The sequence below is a fragment of the Nipponia nippon genome, unplaced genomic scaffold, assembly GCF_047370975.1.
Source record: "Nipponia nippon isolate SJK-2023a ecotype South Korea unplaced genomic scaffold, ASM4737097v1 scaffold_29, whole genome shotgun sequence".
Taxonomy (NCBI): Eukaryota; Metazoa; Chordata; class Aves; order Pelecaniformes; family Threskiornithidae; genus Nipponia; species Nipponia nippon.
The window spans coordinates 6291507-6311862 of NW_028262346.1; the positions used below are offsets into that span (position 1 = coordinate 6291507).

Here is a 20356-nt window from a genome sequence, read left to right on the forward strand (position 1 = left end):
TTATTCCATATTCCATCTGCATTTCTAACATACCTTAGAAAATTGGACAAACCAGCACCAGAGAAAGGTGAAGGGTGAAAAGGTGCTGGTAAGTGGGCTTAGCATCAAGAGACAGCAAAGACATTTTCTTCAAGAAAGGAAGAGCAGGAATACTGTGGAAGAATTCAGATAAGTTCAAGTAGCTCATAAAAATTGTTCAGCTTCACGAAGTGCTCTCTTCACTAACAAGAGTTAAACAACAATGTGAAATGCTACTGTGTTTTGGATGCAGAGAGCTAACGGAATATTTCCCATCGACTTCATCCCGTAGCCTTGTGTGCCAACATATTGCCTTCTTTTCCACTCATTTTTTTAATACCCATGTTAAGATTTTTAACTGCATAAGACGGAGTCTTCCCTGCAGTGGTGCAGCACAGCAGTTTTTTGTTTCATGCTGTGTTTTCCAAACATAAGTCTGCCAAAGGGCACCTACATTGGAAGTGTCTGGTAACTCTGGGCTACTGTTCAATGTCTATAAGGCTTAAAGAAATACAAGTACATAGAAGATTTTGAAAGAAATGTTCCATTATTGTATAGTGGACAAGTCTGTTACTTGAATATGAGGATCTCTGTTGCATTATTTTCACTGTGGTCTGTGGCTGGATGTTGTTCCAGCCTTTTTGAAGCTAGCTGGTGTTTTCCAAGCTCAATGGTATTGTTTGCAGGAGGGCAGCTGACTGATAGTTAGCTATTTGACCCTGAACAAGCCCACTTCTTTATAAAGCGATTTATTAAATGATTAGAACAGCTGAAATTAACTTTTATTATATAGCACTAATGGACTGGTAATTCAAAGGAGTGTAACAAAATAAAAAGTAATGTTTCTTACCAAGCTTTCTTCCACTTTCTGCTTATAAGTACAATGCTGCGATGCAGGTAGAAATTTGTTTTCCTTCCTCCACCTGTATCCAAAAGGACTTGCAAGGAAGAGGTTGCCAGGTAAAAGAAAACTAGAAAACTTCAAGAAACTTCATCCCTGACCCTATGGGAACATGTCCAAACAAATTTGCTCCTGGTGCTTCAGTCATTTCAACGTCTGAAAGGATGAATCTCTCTTTCTTCCTGCATACACCTTGCCCCAGAGCCCTGTAGCCTCCATACACCTCTGACTGCACATTTGTCAGCACTGGCCTTTTCTTACCATGTCTGGGATTGCACATTAGGAAAGCAGAATTTCCAAATCTTACATCTTGTTCTCAAATTTAATCTTCAGCCAGTGTCTATTTTAACAGACATTAAATGATGTGTTCCCATGGGAAAATAACAACATAAGCTTATCTAAGTGAAAAATCTTATTAGGACACGCTATCGCATCTTTGTGCATGGGCAAATATTTTGGGCTGTTTTGCAAGCCCTGATGTTGTAGGGCAAACAAAACATCTCCTTTGGGCGTCATCGTAATGTTCATGCAAAGAAATTAACAGCATAGGCATGTTATTAGGCATGAAATTTATACAGCCAGAGGCTGTAAATCTATCTGTATGCTATAATCCTGATTTACACTCAGCTACTCTTGCAATATTTACTCTGCTAATCATGGTTTCTCTACTGCTAATTACCTTTTTGTTGTCTGAACTTAAAGCCATGGTAACATATGAAAGCTCTTTTGGGGCTCTCATTTATACCTCTGGGGATTCATTTGGGGGCTATTGAAGAGGCGGTCTGCTTTGCCCCTCTGCCAGACATTACCCTGTCTAGCAAAGGGTGCAGAATGGTGGTATGTCATTAATGCATTAATACAACATATTAAGGCAGGTTGATAATCCATGCCAGTTTGCGTGAATCAATGACCAAGGATTGAGTTGCTGTTCTGCTGCCTGTGCTGTAGCAGCAGTGATGTTCAGGAGCAGGGCGATGCAAATCACTGGGGTGGTGATCACGTAAAGCTCATGGTTTGCATGGCCAGCACATGAATCAAAGCCTCTGAGCGCTTCCATTTCATGTTCCACAGTGTGCCCAGCCACTTCCCTTAAAGAAATATCCGTGACCCATTTTGGGACGTTCTGGAAGTCAGTGATATTTGCCAAGAAATGTTCAGCTGAACTGTAATGTTAGGAAAAGTCTGTCTGGGATATTAATTTGTTTTAAGTTCAGCTGGCAAATCTTTTTTTGTCTTGTGAGGTGGAAACTCCTCCTTTGGGTACATGGTAGCACGCAGGTTTCCTTCCCTTGCTGACCCAGATCAGATGTTGCACCAAAGGTCTTTGCTTTCCAAAAACTGAACATACAGTATGCTCTCTGCCCCATTATTTGCTTGCATCTTTTCCAAGTACTTTAAGAAGTCATTAGAAGGTTTCCCTGGCACTTGTTTTAAGTTTAATTTCTTCTCTCTGTGTCCTTTTGATCTACCTGGGGGTACAATCAGTTCTGCACGTTCGCAGGTCTTTGAAATTCGATGGATCGTTATTGCATCCTCCTCCTCTCATCTTTGAAGATGTGTCCAGTCAAACTAGATACACGTGATATATTCATCTAATCTCAAATTTTCTACTTGATAAATGATTCTTCCCGTGTGTAATATAGCTGAGTGAGTGGTTTCTAAGAAGTAGGGAGTCTCATCTGCTTCAGGGCTGCCCAGCGTCCCCTGGGTTACTGCTAAAGAGAGACAGTAGAAGTAATCTTTTTTTCTTTTTTTTTTTTTAGGGAAAAAACCCTAGAAGTTATCTCTTTATTGAAATCTTATTTTTAATTGATTTTTTAATCGTTTATTTTCTGTAAAACAAATAATAATTTTGGCTGTTTTGTGTTTTCCATGCAAGTATTATTTATTGTGTCACAACACAGCTTCACTAATTGTGGTGAAGAACCTTCTTAGCAGTACATGGCAGAAAAGACAAAACCTGCCACACTCTTTGTGAGCATTTAGAAAGGACTTGTTTTTTGACAGACTGATGAACTGGATAGCGTTGAGGAACTGTAATAAAAAAACAACACTGATGCATATGGAACTTATGAAAAACAGATTTTTATTTTCAAGTATTTGTAATAATGTTAGAGCAGATGTGTGAAGCAGTGCAACCAGAAACTGGTGGGTTTGTTGGGTTTTCTTCATTGACTGTCTTCCCCTGGGTTTTTTTTTTTAGGAAAAAAAAAGAAAATAAATTCATTTTCCTTGGTGTGTGTGATGTTTCTGTCCATCCTGTAGGCTTTGTTTACTACAGTATCATTGAGTTTGATTTATTGACAATAAATTGTTGTGTTTCTTTATTTCAAAGAGGTTTAGGCGCAGTCTGACTCCTCACATTGTTGTAAAATAACAGCTGGAAAGCCTAATTACATCAAGTGTTCTCGATGCACTGGTCGGGCTTTGTTCACATTTGTGTGATAACACCATCACTAGAGGAATTGAGACTGGGTCAATCCAGTGGTCATCCTGTATCAGGTGATGAACTGAATGTTGGATAATTTGATCTAATAAGATTTTCCAATCTCACTGTTTCAGTCTTTTTTGTTGTTGTTAGCTTGGGAAATTCCTTTTCCAGCTGATTTCTGAGTTGTATAAGCTGTTAAACATTGGCTGTATTTGCATTTTCCCCATCTGTAGGTCATTTGGATCCAGGCTTCCTTGCAAGTGACAAAACCTCTTCCGGTAATGCCCAGATCAATGAAGAAATTAATATTGCCTCTTCTGATAGTGAAGTAGAGATTGTTGGAGTTCAGGAACATGCCAGGTATTAATTCATTTTTCTTACTCTAATATTTCTTTCATTTTATCAGAATATCTGTTTTGCCAAAATCAATAAAGGTAAAAACCCGCTGACTTCCACTTCTGTAGTTATCCATCCATGATTGATGCCCAAAAGGTAGCAAACATTACACTCATTTTTTCTATTCTGCTGGTCATGGTGATATCAGAATGTGTTTTTCTTTAGAACATTACCAACTTGATAAGTATTCAGATTAAGCTTGTGATTTGATGTCAAACATTAACAGCTAAGCATATGTAGTATTAAAATACCAAATATTGACATACCAAATTTATATACATCAGGAATTCAGATTTTAAGGGTGTAGTGTGAATATGCAAATACATAAACAAAAATATTTATGTGGGTTCATTTCCTTTCAAAATATTCACTTACTTCAAGCATGTAATCAGCTTCCAGTTTATTTAATTAATCAGTAGTTGTAAAAATACCATCAACTTTTCAATGGCTAATGTCATAACATAGCCCCTTTAGATTAAAAATCAGATCGTATGAATCTTGGTTTTATTTCAAGATACAAGAGAGTTCAAATCCCCAAACTAGATGAGGATAAGGAAGCCAGAGGTTTCTCTCAAGCTCACATAGAAAGCTGTCCAGCTGTGCTTCAGCTGTAATTCTTGATAGGCATTTTTTGATGTTACTCTTCTTCTTTAGTCTATGATCTTTCCTTGGCTTAAGACACTAAGAAGCAGTTGAACTGGCATTTTCATATAGTATGGAGGGTTAATTTGGTGGAATAAAAGCAAGTTAAAACAGTATACAGACAAGCTCTTTCTAAAACTAGTCTGCTGCCTGGTGGATGCTTGGAGGTAAAAAAGGGGTGTGAGGGACAAGGAACAGAGCTGTTTCTTGTCATCCCTTCACTGCATCTTTCCTGAGAAAGGGAAGAAGGAAAGTGTACAGGACCCAATTTCCCAGGCAGGAAACTGTACAGATAGTGTGGACACAATCCAGTGCTGTTGGATGTGAAAAAAGGAGATTTTAAGGTGCTGAAGGAAGAGAGATTTAGTCTTCACTTTTAGAACAGTGGAAGTCATTGAATGGCTAACTCTTTTGGAAGATACTAATTCCTTAGGGAAGTAGCTCTCCTGGCTGTTTATCCAGCAGACCCAGGGCTTAGAGGATCTTTGCTGTAATGATAAGCAGTGTCCTCCACTACTAGTTCATGTAAATCTGTCTTAGCACTATGTACACACAACCTTTCTGCTTGAGGTCTGCTATTCAAAAGCTTTTCATGCTGCTTGCCTTGATAATATTTACCATGTACAAGAATGGAAATGTTAAGTAAATTCAGAGTTGATGTTGCAAATCAGTTTACCTGCCATCTCCTGAAGACTAGGTTTTACTAGCTCCGTTGAATACTCACACATTTCAGTTGCTCAAATCCTATTTTGAATTTTATTTCTCTTGCAGGTTTAGGCTTGCAGTTATGAAATATTGATGGGCTTCTGACCAGGGTTGTCATTTGGAAAAGGTTTAGGTTTTTGATCAGTATCTTTTTGCATGCTTAGTTAGTATGGTGTTTGGATTCAGTTCTTTTGCTCACACTGTTTTTTATTGTGCTGCATATTCCATGTCATCGTTGGACTGGTGTGAGTCATGACACCCTAGAGTTTGTCCATCATTTGTAGTTTTTCAGATTGCTAGTGAATTGGTGGTGTTTCTCATCATTGGAATATTACTTGGCATCTATTTAGGACACCAAGTCATGTTTTTCAGTTTGTTTAATTTTTGTCCAATAGATTTTTTTTTTTTATATGCATGCATATGAAACAGTCTTCCTCTGGTTTTTTTGGTTGTTTTTTGTTTTTTTTTTTTTTCCTAGGTGTGTTTTTCTTTTTTTGGTTGCCTTTATTTATTTGGTATCTTCCTCTTAGCCACAGATTGGAAAGCATGTTCCCTAAGCTAATGTTAGATTGAATGTTTTGCTGTTGGCTGCTTGTGTGACTTGTTTGAGGGTAAACACTTTTATTTTTGTGAGGTATCATTTCTATGAGATAATTTATAGCTTGCTTTTTGTCACCTTCAGGGAGAAAAGTTAGTATTATCTTTACCTAAGCATTGAGGACTGTTCTGTATCTGAACGATGGACCATAGTCCCTGAGACAGAACATCATATTTAGTTTGCTTTGGCTATGAGCTTTTCTTGTCAGTTACACTTACAAATATTTCTTCTTAAAAGAAAGCTTTTTAGAAAAATCCCCTACATCTGTTAAGAGTTCCAGTCTCTTATTACTTATTCTTTGTAGATATGTACTTTAAGTATGTGTTTTTAAGACTGAAGAAGTAATTAAAAAGTCATTCTGAACATCACATCCAAAACTAAATAGTGTATCTGAGAAGGAAATGAGACATTTATATTCAGAGAAGTTAGAGCTCAGAGAATGAGATTTTTCATTCTATTTCGTGAAATTCTAACCAGAGCCAAGAGAGATGAGCATAACCTAAGTAGTTCTGGAGAAAATAAATTGCACTACCTTAAATTAAAACAAAAAAAAATGTAAATGTCAGGGATGCCACTACGAAACTTCCTAGCCTGGTACAGCTCTCGGACGATTACCCATGACTGCTCTTCCACGTGGGTGGCAATCAATCTGCAATGTGTAGTCCAAGAGCGATCAAAAGAGACTTCAGGGCCTTGGGACGGTTGGTGAGGGATCTGGAGCACAGGTTATTTTTAACTCTCTCCTTCCAGTTGCAGGCAGTGACATTGGAAGAATTAGACGGACCCAGGCTATTAATACATGGCTCCATGGCTGGTGTCACCGCCACAATTTTGGGTTTTTTGATAATGGGATGGCCTACATGGCACCAAGCTTGCTGGCATCAGATGGGATTGACCTCTCTCAGAGGGGGAAGAGGGTCTTTGCTCATGAGCTAGCAGGGCTCATTGACAGAGCTTTAAATTAGACTTGAAGGGGGAGGGGGATGATATCAGGCTTGCCCGTGAGAAGCCATGGGATGACACACCAAGATTAGAGGGACGGGCTGCTAGCAAGGGCCCTCAGCCTGTTGCTCTGAGATGTGCTGGCTACACTGGAGCACACTTGAAGTCTTACGGAGATGAGCCAGGGGCTCCTGACATAATAGGAGCCAACAGGAAAACACCAGGGAAATACCTGAAAGGAAATCAAGGGTGTTCCTCTAAAAAGGTGACATAGCCGACAGCCCAGCTGAAGTGCCTCTACACCAATGCACGCAGCATGGGCAACAAACAGGAGGAGTTGGAAGCCACCGTGCTGCTAGAAAGCTACGACTTAGTTGCCATTACTGAAACTTGGTGGGACGAATTCCATGACTGGAGTGTGGCTATCTAAGGCTACAGGCTGTTCAGAAGGGACAGGCGAGGAAGGAGGAGTGGAGGGGTTGCCTTCTGCATCAAGAAATGGATAGAGTGTGAAGAGCTGTCTCTGAAGAATAACCATGAGCAGGTCGAAAGCTTATGCGTAAGAATCAGAGACCGAGGCAACAAAGGGAACCTTGTGGTTGGTGTCTACAGGCCGCCCGATCAAGGGGAGCCTATTGATGAAGCTTTCTTACTCCAGCTCCAGGAGGCATCGCGCTTGCAGGCTCTCGTCCTGCTGGGGGACTTCACCCCGACATCTGCTGGCAAAGTAGCACAGCAAGCTGTAAGCAATCCAAGAGACTCCTGGAGAGCACTGAGGATAACTTCGTAAGCCAGGTAACAGACAGCCCTACCAGAGGGGATGCAATACCGGACCTGTCGGTCACCAATGCAAATGAGCTAATCAATGACGTCAAGATTGGAGGCAGCCTGGGCTGCAGTGATCATGCACTGGTGGAGTTCGCAGTCCTGAGGGATGTGGGTCAGGCGAAGAGTAAAGTCAGGACCCTGAATTTTAGGAAAGCAAATTTCCAGCTGTTCAAGGAGTTGGTCAGTTGGACCCCCTGAGAAACTGCCCTCAGGGACAAGGGAGCAGAACAGAGCTGGCAGATGCAAGAGCTGTCAATCCCCAGGTGTAAGAAATCAGGGAAGGAAGGCAAGAGACCAGCACAGCTGAGTCAAGACCTGCTGGTCAGACTGAAGGGCAAGAAGGAAACGCACAGGCAGTGGAAGCAGGGACAGGTATCCTGGGAAGAGTATAGGGACACTGCCTGGTTGTGTAGGGATGGCATCAGGAAGGCCAAGGCATGGATGGAGCTGAACTTGGCAAGGGATGCAAAGAATAATAATAAGGGCTTGCACAGGTGTGTCAGCCAGAAAAGTAAGGCAAAAGAAAGCATACCCCCCTGATGAGCAAGATTGGCAAACTGGTGACAACGGACAAGGAGAAGGCTGAGGTACTCAGACAACTCCTTTGCCTCAGTCTTCACCGGCAACCTCTCTTCCCACACCTCTCAAGTGGATGGATGTCAAGATGGAGACTGGGGGAGCAAAGTCCCTCCCACTGCACAAGAAGATCAGGTTCATGACCACCTGGGGAATGTAAACATACATAAGTCTGTGGCACCTGATGAGATGCATCCCAGAGTCCTGAGGGAAGTGGCTGATGTAGTTGCCAAGCCACTCGCCATATATTCAAAAAGTCATGGCAGTCAGGTGAAGTCCCTGGGGACTGGAAAAAGGGAAACATTGCAGCCATTTTTAAAAAGGGTAGAAAGCAGGCCCCTGGGAACTACCAACCTGTGAGCCTCACCGCTGTGCCTGGGAAGATCATGGAACAGATCCTCCTAGAAGCTATGCTGAGGCACATGGAGGACAGGGAGGTGATTCGAGACAGCCAGCACAGCTTCACCAAGGGCAAGTCCTGCCTGACCAACCCAGTGGCCTTCTGTGATGGAGTGACTGCATCAGTGGACAAGGGCAGAGCTATGGATGTCGTCTATCTGGACTTCTGTAAGGCCTTTGACACGGTCCCCCACAACATCCTTCTCTCTAAATTGGAAGGATATGGATTTGATGGGTGGACTGTTGGGTGGATGAGGAATTGGCTGGATGGTCACATCCAGAGGGTAGTGGTCAATGGCTCGATGTCCAGATGGAGATCAGTGACAAGTGGTGTCTCTCAGGGGTCCACACTGGGACCGGTATTGTTTAATAACTTCATCAATGACATAAACAGTAGGATCGAGTGCACCCTCAGCAAGTTTGCAGATGACACCAAGCTGAGCGATGCAGTTGACCTGCCTGAGGGACAGGATGCCATCCAGAGGGACCTGGACAGGCTGGAGAGGTGGGCCTGCGTGAACCTCATGAGGTTCAACAAGGCCAAGTGCAAGGTCCTGCGCCTGGGTTGGGGCAACCCCCAGTATCAGTACAGGCTGGGGGATGAAGGGATGGAGAGCAGCCCTGAGGAGAAGGACTTGGGTGTGCTGGTAGAAGAAAAGCTGGCCATGAGCCAGCAATGTGCTCTCGCAGCCCAGAAAGCCAACTGTGTCCTGGGCTGCATCCAGAGAAGCATGGCCAGTGGGGCAAGGGAGGGGATTCTGCCCCTCTGCTCCGCTCTGGGGAGACCCCCCTGGAGCCCTGCGTCCAGCTCGGGGGTCCTCAGCACGGGAAGGACATGGAGCTGTTGGAGCGGGTCCAGAGGAGGCCACAGAAATGGTCAGAGGCTGGAGCACCTCTGCTATGAGGACAGGCTGAGAGAGCTGGGGGTGTTCAGCCTGGAGAAGAGAAGGCTGTGGGGAGACCTGATTGCGGCCTTTCAGTACTTAAAGGGGGCTTAGAAGAAAGATGGGGACAGACTTTTTAGCAGGGCCTGTTGTGATAGGACAAGGAGTCATCATTTTAAACTGAAAGAGGGGAGATTCAGACTGGATATAAGGAAGAAATTTTATATGATGAGGGTGGTGAGGCACTGGCACAGGTTGCCCAGAGAGGTGGTAGATGCCCCATCCCTGGAAACATTCAAGGCCAGGTTGGACGGGGCTCTGAGCAACCTGATCTGGTTGAAGATGTCCCTGCCCATTGCGGGGGGGATGGGCTGGATGGCCTTTAAATGTCCCTTCCCACCCAAACCATTCAGTGATTCTATGATTTGACCAGTGCGGAAAACTTGGGTTCCTGAAATACGGTACACGTGCCTTCACATAGAAACAGTAAAAGGTTACCCCAGCAGCCAAACATCTGCTTAAGTATGCAGCCAGGAGCAGCCACAGCCACCACCAGTGCTTACAAGAGCAAAACAAATTTTAGAGAATTAGGTATAAAGTTTTACTAGCACTTGTTTAAGATTTACAGCTGGGAATGGAGTGATCATCTTAAAGACTCCAGTAAATTCTTTTTATCACTTCATCATATAAAAAAAATTAATCTGTCTTTCATTTTGTTTTTTTTCTAATTATTATTCGTTTGTACTTAAATTGTCACATGTCTATTATGACTATAACAGGTAAAAATACTGTGCAAATAAGTAGATATGTACCTCACTTCAGCAAGGCACTTGAGCGTGTGCTTTTCTTTAAATACATGATTTAGTCTCACTGACTATAATTACTGAAAGCTTAAATGTTTTGCTGAAGTGGGGCTGTACTGTTAACGAGTGAGCATTTCCCAGCATGCTTGTAATTTTTAGTTAAGAAGTTAAGACCACCAAAGAAAAATCAAATGTAATAATGTAATTACAGGCTCTCTCTTGTAATTATTTTAATGAAAGTATCATTATGTGCTTATTTTAACATGGTTTTGATTTCATATAGAAAGATAGCTTTTCTCTTTGTCTCATCAAGCCTCACTTAAAATTTTTCTCTTTTTAAAAGTCCAGTGGGTAAAACTGCTAGCAGGAAACTGTGCTTCTGAATAATGCATGGTACCTCCCATGATGGGGCAGACTTCAAGATCCTTGGGATCCGGGATCCATGCACATATTTTGTAAGGAATATCACTTTACACCCACTGGCAGAATTCAGTTCTTAAAAGTAATTTAATCCCCCTCAAGTTTAAATTTTAGTCTCAGCTTTGTTTACTGGGTATTTAAGATGTCATGGACTCTACAAATAGAAAATCCACAAGGACATTTTGGAGAGGGACATGTTAACAAGATGCCTAAGTGATAAACCACTGCAGCTAAGAGTCTTGCGCCTGAATTCAATAGTAGCTTTAATCCTTTGTGTTTTTTGCCTTACTACAGGTGTGTGCATCCCAGGGGAGGTGTGATTCAGAGTGTGTCTTCCTGGAAGCATGGCTCAGGCTCACAGTACATTAACACTCAGCAAACACAATCATGGACAGCTGTGACTCCCCAGCAGAATTGGTCTTCGCCCCCAGAAGTAGTAGACCTCACTTTGGATGAGGATACCAGACGCAAATATCTACTGTAATGCGGTGTCACTGTGTTCGTGTCCCCACCCCTTCTCCCCTTTGTGGCGCAGGAGTTCATTGTTAAAGCTTCAGCTTCAGAAGTCCTGTTCCTGGCATTACGAAATTCAAACTCATGAAGCTTTTCATTTCCGTAAGAATGTAGTATAATTTCAGTATCATTTAAAACGTTTTTGCCTTCTCAAAGGAGGATTCCTCCCAGAATTAAAAGCCAATAGCTCCAAATTTAAAAACACATCTGCAGTTACTAACCTGTGTGTGTGTTAATCTGAAGAAATAACTGTGCAAACTTACATCCTCCCACCCTTTCCGACCTCCAACTTCAGAACATTTTTAATTTATCAGTATATTGAGATTGTTAGTAGAAGTTAGTGTTTTGCTGTGTGAACATCAGTGATTTTGAGAAATGCTGTGTCCTCACTGATTTCAGTGGAACTGGGGGTATTCAACACTTCTGAAAATTGGGCCAAGAGTATTTATACCCATGCTGATTTGGTTACGTTACCAGCAGGAGGGACTGTCTTTAATACAAATGGCCCATAACATATGCACTGAACAGCTTTTAATTAAAGGATTTTTATTTTCAATATAATTTATAGTTTACACTCTTTTCAGTGCGGAGTCTTCTGTCTGCTTGACTACTGTGTTTCACTGATCATTTCCCACAGCTTGTTACGGTTTAAAATAGTAGTGACTTACTAGCAGCTGATTATTGCAAAAGCACAAGAAAAAGAAATGTAGTAAGAAGGCCCAGCATCCCTCTCCTTTTTAAATATAGCTGAACTTTACCTATATCCAAGTCTTGCCTGGAGTAGGAGAAGAAGAGAAACGAAACATTTTGCTCATAGTCCTCATTTCTACTGTTGCTTATTTGCTTCATTGACCATCTCAAAAAACTTGCAAAGCCCCAGTCTGGCAAAGCACTTTAGGAGATGCGTAGCGTTCAGCTTGGACAGTTCGCTGAAACTCATGGGGCCATTCAAGTGCTTAAAACTCTGTACTAAAAGATGTTGCCGGATCAGGGCTTAAGGTTGTGGATTTTGTTTTTTGGTTTTTGGGTTTTTTTGTTGTTTGTTTTTTTTTTTTTTTAAACTAGATCTGCACCATTTTCCTGGCTTTAGGTCATATCTCTTATCCTAGTTTTGGAATTGTTTTAGGGTATGATCCACAAAATACTTTCTACCAGAATATTTACCAAAATCAGTGGAACTTACTTTAGCAGGCTGTACTTTGTGTAGTGTATGTGGAAATTCCTGCCCCTCATCTGTCATTTTGAGCCTTTCTCAAGGCAAAAACCAAAGATTAGACTTTAACAAGATGATATTCACTTTAAATGTCTATTGTGCAATTAAAATGTTCCTTTGTATTCAAAAATGTTTCTAGTGGGAATTTTGTACAGTTCTATCATCAGATTTTTTGCCATTTAAGGCTGAACGGGGGTAGTCAGCACATGGAAAGTTTTGTTTTCTTTTTGTGTTGGTTGATTTCTAAGTTTATTTGGCTTCCAATAATTTTATCTGTGGGCAAAAAAATAAATAAAATTACCTGTGTTGTCACATAAAGGAAAAAAAAACCAGCAGTGGTGGTATAGTTAGTAACAAACAGCTTTTTCTTTAATAAGCAGAATGGTTATGACTGTACTTTAAAGAACAACTAGGTAAGGGATTGATATTCCAATTTCAAGCTTTTTAAAACATTGAACATCAGTGTATTGCATGGCCAGAAAAATGTATGTGGTGCTTCTAGTGACTGATTTCTTTCTCTGGGGGTGGGAGGGAGGGAGCGGCATGTGGATGGAGCCCATTCGCATTGCAGTAGGGAAAAGCCCTGTACTATTGGGGCACTATATCAGTAGTGGCTGTTGATCTTTTTTTCCTTGTATTTTAATCACGCAACTCAGCTGTTGTTTTCGTGGACTAGCACACATGCTGTAAAGGTAACTTTGGAACAGTGATTTAGTGTGGCTGCTTTTTCCTCTTTCACAAAGTCTTCTAAAGATCAGTTTTGAAGAAAGCTGCAGGGACTCATTTGTAGTCCTTCCATGAAAAATGCAAACTAGCTTTCTTGTTTTTCAGTTTGTATATGATGTGACTTCCATGTATATATATATAAACAACTGCGTCCTAACCAAACTTCCTCTAATTGTGCACTGTGTTTGTTTAAACAATTCGTGTATTGTAGTCTGATGCAGGTTTTCTTTTCTTTTATTTAAAACACTACATATTTTCTCTTATTCTTCACAAACTTGAAAGGGTAGTGATCTGAAAACCGCAGTCACTGGATAGCTAGGAAGTGTTTTTGTTTTGTTTTTTGTTTTCTTTTTTTCTAAAAAAAAAAAAAAAAAAAGAGCAAAAGGTGCCTGGATGGTTTTGCTCTTCTCAGCAGGAAAGAGAAATGCTAGCCGTTGTATGGCTAAGAACCAGTGCACTTGGGGCCTGATCCAGAACCCACTGGAGTTGATGCGGGGCTTTCCATCGACTTCAGCGTGCATTGGCTCAAGCCCTTCATGGTTTTAGCAATTCCTGAATTGCTGGAGTGTGAACTTGGAATCTTCTGTATTGAAGACAAATCATTGCTTAGAATATAAATGTTTAAAACGTGCGACTCTAGTTAAAAAATTTTATTCTTCTCAACACTCATTATTTAGTTCTCATTTTCCATCTAGTATTTAATGGTCTTTGGAGAAAAAATAATAATAAAACAGAGTGTTATATATATATAAATATATATATTTTTGGTGCAAGATGAGACCTTCTGTTTTTTGAAACAAGTCTGTAGCATAAAGGTTAAGCTATTTTAAGACAAAATAAAATAGAGTGTATTATTTAAACAATATCAACTTGTTTGGGATTTTTTTTCCCCCACTTCCATTCAACACGTTGCTGTTTGTCACATCTCCAAAATAAAGCCTTAAGCTCTGGGAATGGGTTACAACTGCCCAAATTCAGCACTGTTCCCTGCATTTTATTTTGAATGTCCAGAAGGTAAATGTGATTTCCTGACCGGAAAAGCTTGCTTTTATCTCCCAGACCAGAACAGGACCACCGCTTCTCCCTGTAGCACTGGTGGGGAATGCCAGGGGATGCGCAGGCAGCGATAACGAGCAGCTCGGCGGAATCCCTTCTGGGGACGCGGTTTCCACACAGCCTCCCATCTTCCCGCACGCCGCAGTCCTTCAGGTGCCTGAGCAGCCTTCATACCTGTATTTCTCCAACCGCATCCCCTCGTCCCATCCTCAGGGCTGTCTTCTGCTGTTCAGTGAGACCGTTTGACCAAGAGACCGATATTAGAGTCGGATTTTCTCACACAGCCAGGTAGTGCTGACGAGCTCAGATCTACTCCCATTTGAAATGGATGTGTAGACCAGCTATGAAGCTCTGGGCAGGTCCTTGCAGACCACGAGAGGTGGTGTCAGACTGAACAGCGTTTGGAGAACCACTGAATTATGCAGAAATTTACAGCCACGAGTAAAGAGAAGGATGGTAAGTATAACTGCACTGTGCTGAACTGAAGGTCCCACTGCCTGCCAGTCTTCTCATAGCCAATATGAAAATAGGAATAATAATAATAATAAAATCCATTACATTTCCAGCTAAATAGGGGATTTTGCTTTAGTTCTGATTTTTTTATCACATGAGAAGGCTCTCAGTGGTGCAAATAAAGAGAGCTGTTTATCCGTGTATTTTAAATGTCAAGATTAATACTAGTGAAGTGAGTTGGCTTTTCAGCCCCACTGAGTTCTTGGCTTTTGTGAAGCTTGAAAATACAAATTCTGGACCTGGTGGTGGTTGTGGAGGTGGACACCAGACTCATTTTATTTCATGTGTATCACCAGCTGAGGGAGAACAGTGCTGTGGAGTTTGGTGCAGATGTGGAAAGATGAGAGCTGACGTATCTCCTTTTTTTCTCCATCACCGAGAGATACCCACAGTCTTCGGACTTCAGGATACACCGAATGGAAAGCTTAAAATTTCTCCTGCAGCACTCAGCACATCCCTCGTGGCTCGGGCTGCTTTGCTTTGTGGGAACTGTCATTTCTGGGGCAATATGGGAACTGACAAAAGCTACCCAAACAGGTTAGATTTTGTATTGCTTTCCCCAGTGAAACTGTTGCAATGCAGATTAATTTTTTTGGCTGAAAATTTAGTTCGTCTGCCTTAAAATGGGGACTGAAAGTGTTTTACTAAGTGGATTAGTTACCCAGTTCCCTGGAGAATCTGTAAATGGTGTCCTTTGCTGAGTCCATCGTCTCCATTTGCTGAAATGGTTTTCCCTCTCTTTTTTAGGGTTGTCGTTTGTGAATGTCCGCTGCTGCGGCTTTCTCTTCAGAGCATCACAAGGATGCAGTTTCCCTCCTGTCTGCAAAGGAAAGGAGCAGCACGCCTGCAAAATGCAATCTTGCGATGGACAAATCCTGCATTTACTTTCGTCTTTGATGCAAATAAGGTGAACACCCTCCTTTTATTGCAACTAAACAGCAGCTGAGGAGTCCAACCCTCCCCAGGTCTATATCTCGATACCAGGGAGTTTATGAAAGTATAAATGCGTTCCTAAGAGTCTTTACGACTACTGATTCATAAATGCCCCTTGGAAGTTTTCTCTTGGAGCTGGTTAGTCATCTGGATTTGTAATTCAGTTTAAAATTAGAATTGAGTGCCAGCTACTGGGAAGGAAGGATCTTTCAGACAGTAAATCTCGGGGCAAAGCTGGAACAGACACGGGAAAATTGTCTGAAAGTTTAATTTCAGATAATTTTCTACATTTGTTAGCTGCATTGGCAGCTTTGGGTGAATCCAGGGCAACATCAGAGCTGGAAAAAGAAACAAATAAAAGCCCCCTGTCAAATTTGTTTTTCATTACTGTAGGTGATGCAGATTGAATGCAGAACTCCTGGAGTCTGACCGATGCCTTTTCCAGGGGCAAAATGCCATCTCATACAGCCGAGGTTCACATTTGCTTTGTCCATGGCTTCAGAGCATTGGTAGCTTTTGACTGGCCTGTGATCAAGGACACTCAAATCGTTCCCGTTTCCTTTCTGCCAGGTGCTTGTGTGTCTACCTTAAACTTGACACGATTGAACTCCAATGGCACATCCATCACTCCAGCTCATCTGACCTCATCCACGTCTTCCAGTATTGACAGCACTGCTGCACAACACCGTGTCATCAGCAGTTTTTAGTAGAAATCTCCAACTCCGTATGCCAAAGTCACGCATTAAAATAGTGACTTGCCATTGCTTCCTTGGAAATGCATCTTTTCTAATGTTACCACCCACAGATCATGGAATCATTTAGGTTGGAAAAGACCTTTAAGATCATCGAGTCCAACTGATTTAATTATCTGCATCCTAAAATACTCTTGATTTCCCCCCACCATTACAACTATAGTCCTCTGGATGCCCCAGCATTTGGCAGCATGGACCTCCAGGGGAGGCTGCCGTTTCGAAGCAGGGCGCATTCAAATTCCCCCTCTGGGGTTGTAGATACATAGGAGATGTTTATCCATGGTGTTATGAGCTGGCAGTGGTCCTGTAAACCCCAAGAGGAGCTTTTGAGTCAGAGGTGGTTGGGTTGGAGTGATGATTTTAAGATCCTAATGGGAAATGTGTCACTTGTGTTATGTGTTCTCACTCAAAGCTCATCTTACCTGGCACGGTATATGACAGAGATTCATGAAAGGGTAATTTTATTGCTTTTCCACATAATTACACTTCCCATTCAGGTCCATTTATTCACACTCTCCCTGGACTGTGTGTGACAAAACCGCCAAATAAAAATACCCCTCACAGGAGCTCTGCCAGTTACAAATCACCGGCCGAGTGCCACAGATCGATTTTCTGACATCTCACCAACACCTCCCTTCTGCCACTGTTTTACAGCTCTAATGGGATCTGTCGTCTGCACGAAGAGCCACAGCGAAGCTCTCCATGACACGATGATGGGCTGGAAAGAACTTTGGCTGGGCTTTTCTTCTTCTCTTGGCCAGCAGCACACCCCCGGGAGGAGGATACCCCCTCCTCGTCTTGCAGCAAGAGGGAAGGGCACCCTAAGAAACCCATTTCGCACTTAAATAAAGTGGTGGTGTGGGTTAATGAATAGATTTGGGCAAAGCAGTGGTTCTTCTAAGCATTCGGGGTTGGCTCTTGAAGGTGAGGGATTGCACTTGCTCAGCTTTTCTGTCTCCGTGGCTTGGGAGTGGGGAGGGATGGAGGCATCTTCACAGCAGGGGGTACCAACGAGGATGGAAGCAGCACATCACTGAGGGCAGCTGATGGGTGACTCCTTAACTGCTCCTCCAGCTTTGCCTCTTGCTTCTGGAGGAGATCCCCAAGCCCTGGGCAGAAGGGCCATATCCAGCACGGTGGAGAGATGTGGCCAAAACTTCAGCTTGTAAACATATCCTTGGTGGGGACGGTCTCTCCCTTTCTCAGCAAAGGGGGAGATGGACTGCCTGTCTGTGAGATGCATCCCAAGGAGGAAAAAACACAGTTTTGGGTATTTTGTCAAATCTTTTTCATTTCTGATGGTTCTTTACATGTGCTGGGTCTTTTCTTGGAAATGTTAGTGTCACATTTCCAATCCCATGCTGAACATTAGGCTGGACAGGTGGTGATGGGAGCTCACCCTTGGTCTGTGGAAGGAGTGGAGCTCTTCAGAGCCATTTTCAGCTCCAGACAGGTGAGTAATGGAGATTATCCAGACAAAATCCTGGTGGACAATCAGATATGGGAACACCAGCTTGTAGAAACACCCACATTTCTGTGCTTTGCCCAACCAGCCTCCTAAATACCTTTCATTAAAAAAAGTCCCTGAAACAATGAAAAATCCAATCACTGGGAGTTGCTATGTGTCCACAAACCATGTCTGGCCCAGGAAAATCCAGACACGGGAGCCAGGAACATGTAGGGGAAGCAGTGTATATGCAGTACAAGCTTCCCCAGGCGCTCGGGGCTGGGTGGAGGTTTGCTCCAACAACCCCAGGACGTACTAAATAACCAGGCACTCAACCCATCCCTTAACACCTAACACAATCTTGTGGCTTTTTGGTGTCTGTTGGCTTCAGAGGAAGTGTGAAGCTGCTCAAATGATCATGCATTAGGTTGGAGCAAGTAGGCTGGAGTGAGTAAGCAGATGCCTTCCCTTGAATAATTGAAGACCGTGTGTTTACCTGTGCTGGTGCACTCATTTGCCACGGGTGTGTTGTAGACGTGATCTTGATGATGAGTGTCAGACAGCTCCAATAAAGCCCTTGGACTCCTCTTGTGTAACCAAACCCATGCAACCACCTCAGGCCCTGACACATGATGCCTAGGATGTGATTAAGGGACCAGAGCAGCGTGCTGCCACATGGCTGCTGCAGGGAGATGTAAAACCAGTCTCAATATCATTCTTCATTCAGTAGTTGGTTTTTTGTTTTCTTTTTTTTTCAGTTTGCCAGGCAAACCCTTCTCAAAGGGAAGTCTGCTGCCTCCCTGGGGCCGGGGTTAAGGACATCACCAGGAAACTTCCCAGCCTGGTACAGCCCTTGGACTACTACCCATTATTGATCTTCCATGTAGGTGGAGAGGAAGCTGCAACGCATAGTCCAAGGGCAATCAAAAGAGACTTCAGGGCCTTGGGACGGTTAGTGAGGGAATCGGGAGCACAGGTTATTTTTTCTTCCCTCCTTCTAGTTGCAGGCAGGAACACTGAAAGGAACAAACGGATCCAGTCCATTAATACATGGCTCTGTGGCTGGTGTCATTGTCACAATTTTGGGTTGTTCAACAATGGGATGGCCTACACGGCACCAGGCTTGCTGGCATCCGACGGGATTCACCTTTCTCAAAGGGGGAAGAGGGTCTTTGCTCAGGAGCTTGTGGGGCTCATCGACAGGGCTTTAAGCTAGATTTGAAGGGGGAGGGGGTCGATATCAGGTTTGCCTGTGATAAGGGGTGGGATGGCATGCTGTGGTTAGATGGACAGGGTACTAGTGGGGGATGGGATGCTAGCAGGGGCCTTCAGCCTGTTAATCTGAGGTGTGCTGGAGACACTGCAGCACAGTTGAAGCCTTACGGGGATGAGCAGGGGGCTCTTGAGGTAATAGGAGCCAACAGGGAAATATCAGAGAAATTCCTCAAGGGAACCAAGGGGTGTTCCTCCAAGAAGGTGACACGGACGACAGCCCAGCTGAAGTGCCTCTACACCAATGCACGCAGCATGGGCAACAAACAGGAGGAGTTGGAAGCCACCGTGCTATTAGAAAGCTACAACCAAGTTGCCATTACTGAAACTTGGTGGGACGAATCCCATGACTGGAGTTCAGCTATTGATGGCTACAAGCTGTTCAGAAGGGACAGGTGAGGAAGGAGGGGCGGAGGCGTTGCCCTCTACATCAAGCAATGGATAGAGTGTGAAGAACTGTCCCTGAAGAATAGCCATGAGCAGGTTGAAAGCTTATGGATAAGAATTGGAGACCGAGGCAACAAAGGGAACCTTGTGGTTGGTGTCTACTACAGGCTACCCGATCAAGGGGAGCCTATTGACAAAGCCTTCTTACTCCAGCTACAGGATGCTTCGCGCTCACAGGCTCTTGTCCTGATGGGGGATTTCAACCATCCTGACATCTGCTGGGAAAGTAACATGGCAGGCGGTAGGCAATCTAGGAGACTCTTGGAGAGCACTGAGGATAACTTCTTAAGCCAGGTAATAGACAGCCCTGCCAGAGGGGCTGTGATACTGGACCTGTTGGTTGCCAACACAAGTGAGCTGAGCTTGGCGGCGTCAGGATTGGAGGTAGCCTGGGTTGCAGTGATCATGCACTGATGGAGTTTGCAGTCCTGAGGGATATGGGTCAGGCAAAGAGTAAAGTCAGAGGAGAGTCAAGGAGTTAGTCAATAGGACCCCCTGGGAAACTGCCCTCAGGGACAAGGGAGCAGAACAGAGCTGGCAGATCTTCAAGGATGCCTTCCATAGAGCACAAGAGCTCTCAATCCCCAGGTGCAGGAAATCAGGCAAGGAAGGGAAGAGGCCAGCATGGCTGATTCATGACCTGTGGGTCAAACTAAAGGGCAAGAAGAGAATGCACAGACAGTGGAAGCAGGGACTGGTATCTTGGGAAGAGTACAGGGACACTGCCTGGTTGTGTAAGGATGGGATCAGGAAGACCAAGGTGTGGATGGAGCTGAACTTGGCAAGGGATGCAAAGAATAATAAGAAGGGCTTCTACAGGTATGTCAACCAGAAAAAGAAGGTTAAAGAAAGCATACCCCCTCTGATGAGCAAAACTGGCAAGCTGGTAACAACAGACGAGGAGAAGGCTGAGGTACTCAACAACTTTTTTGCCTCAGTCT

General features: G+C 43.3%; 1 protein-coding gene and 1 long non-coding RNA gene across 6 annotated transcripts in view; both read left to right on the top strand.

Moving 5' to 3' along the window:
- Window positions 1-12789, top strand: part of ARK2N (arkadia (RNF111) N-terminal like PKA signaling regulator 2N) — a 51048-nt gene extending 38259 nt beyond the window's left edge. For all 5 annotated transcript variants that reach the window (XM_087763685.1, XM_087763682.1, XM_087763680.1 and 2 more), the window contains 2 exons: window positions 3584-3710; window positions 10838-12789. In XM_087763685.1, the coding sequence (XP_087619811.1) occupies window positions 3584-3710; window positions 10838-11027 (317 nt within the window). In that variant the 3' untranslated portion in view covers window positions 11028-12789. The remainder of the gene's footprint in view (window positions 1-3583; window positions 3711-10837) is intronic.
- A 2528-nt stretch (window positions 12790-15317) lies between these two features.
- Window positions 15318-17120, top strand: LOC148054964 (uncharacterized). Its single transcript, XR_015706141.1, has 2 exons — window positions 15318-15471; window positions 16904-17120. It is a non-coding gene; the product is annotated as an uncharacterized LOC148054964 (long non-coding RNA).
- Window positions 17121-20356: the final 3236 nt, after the last annotated feature.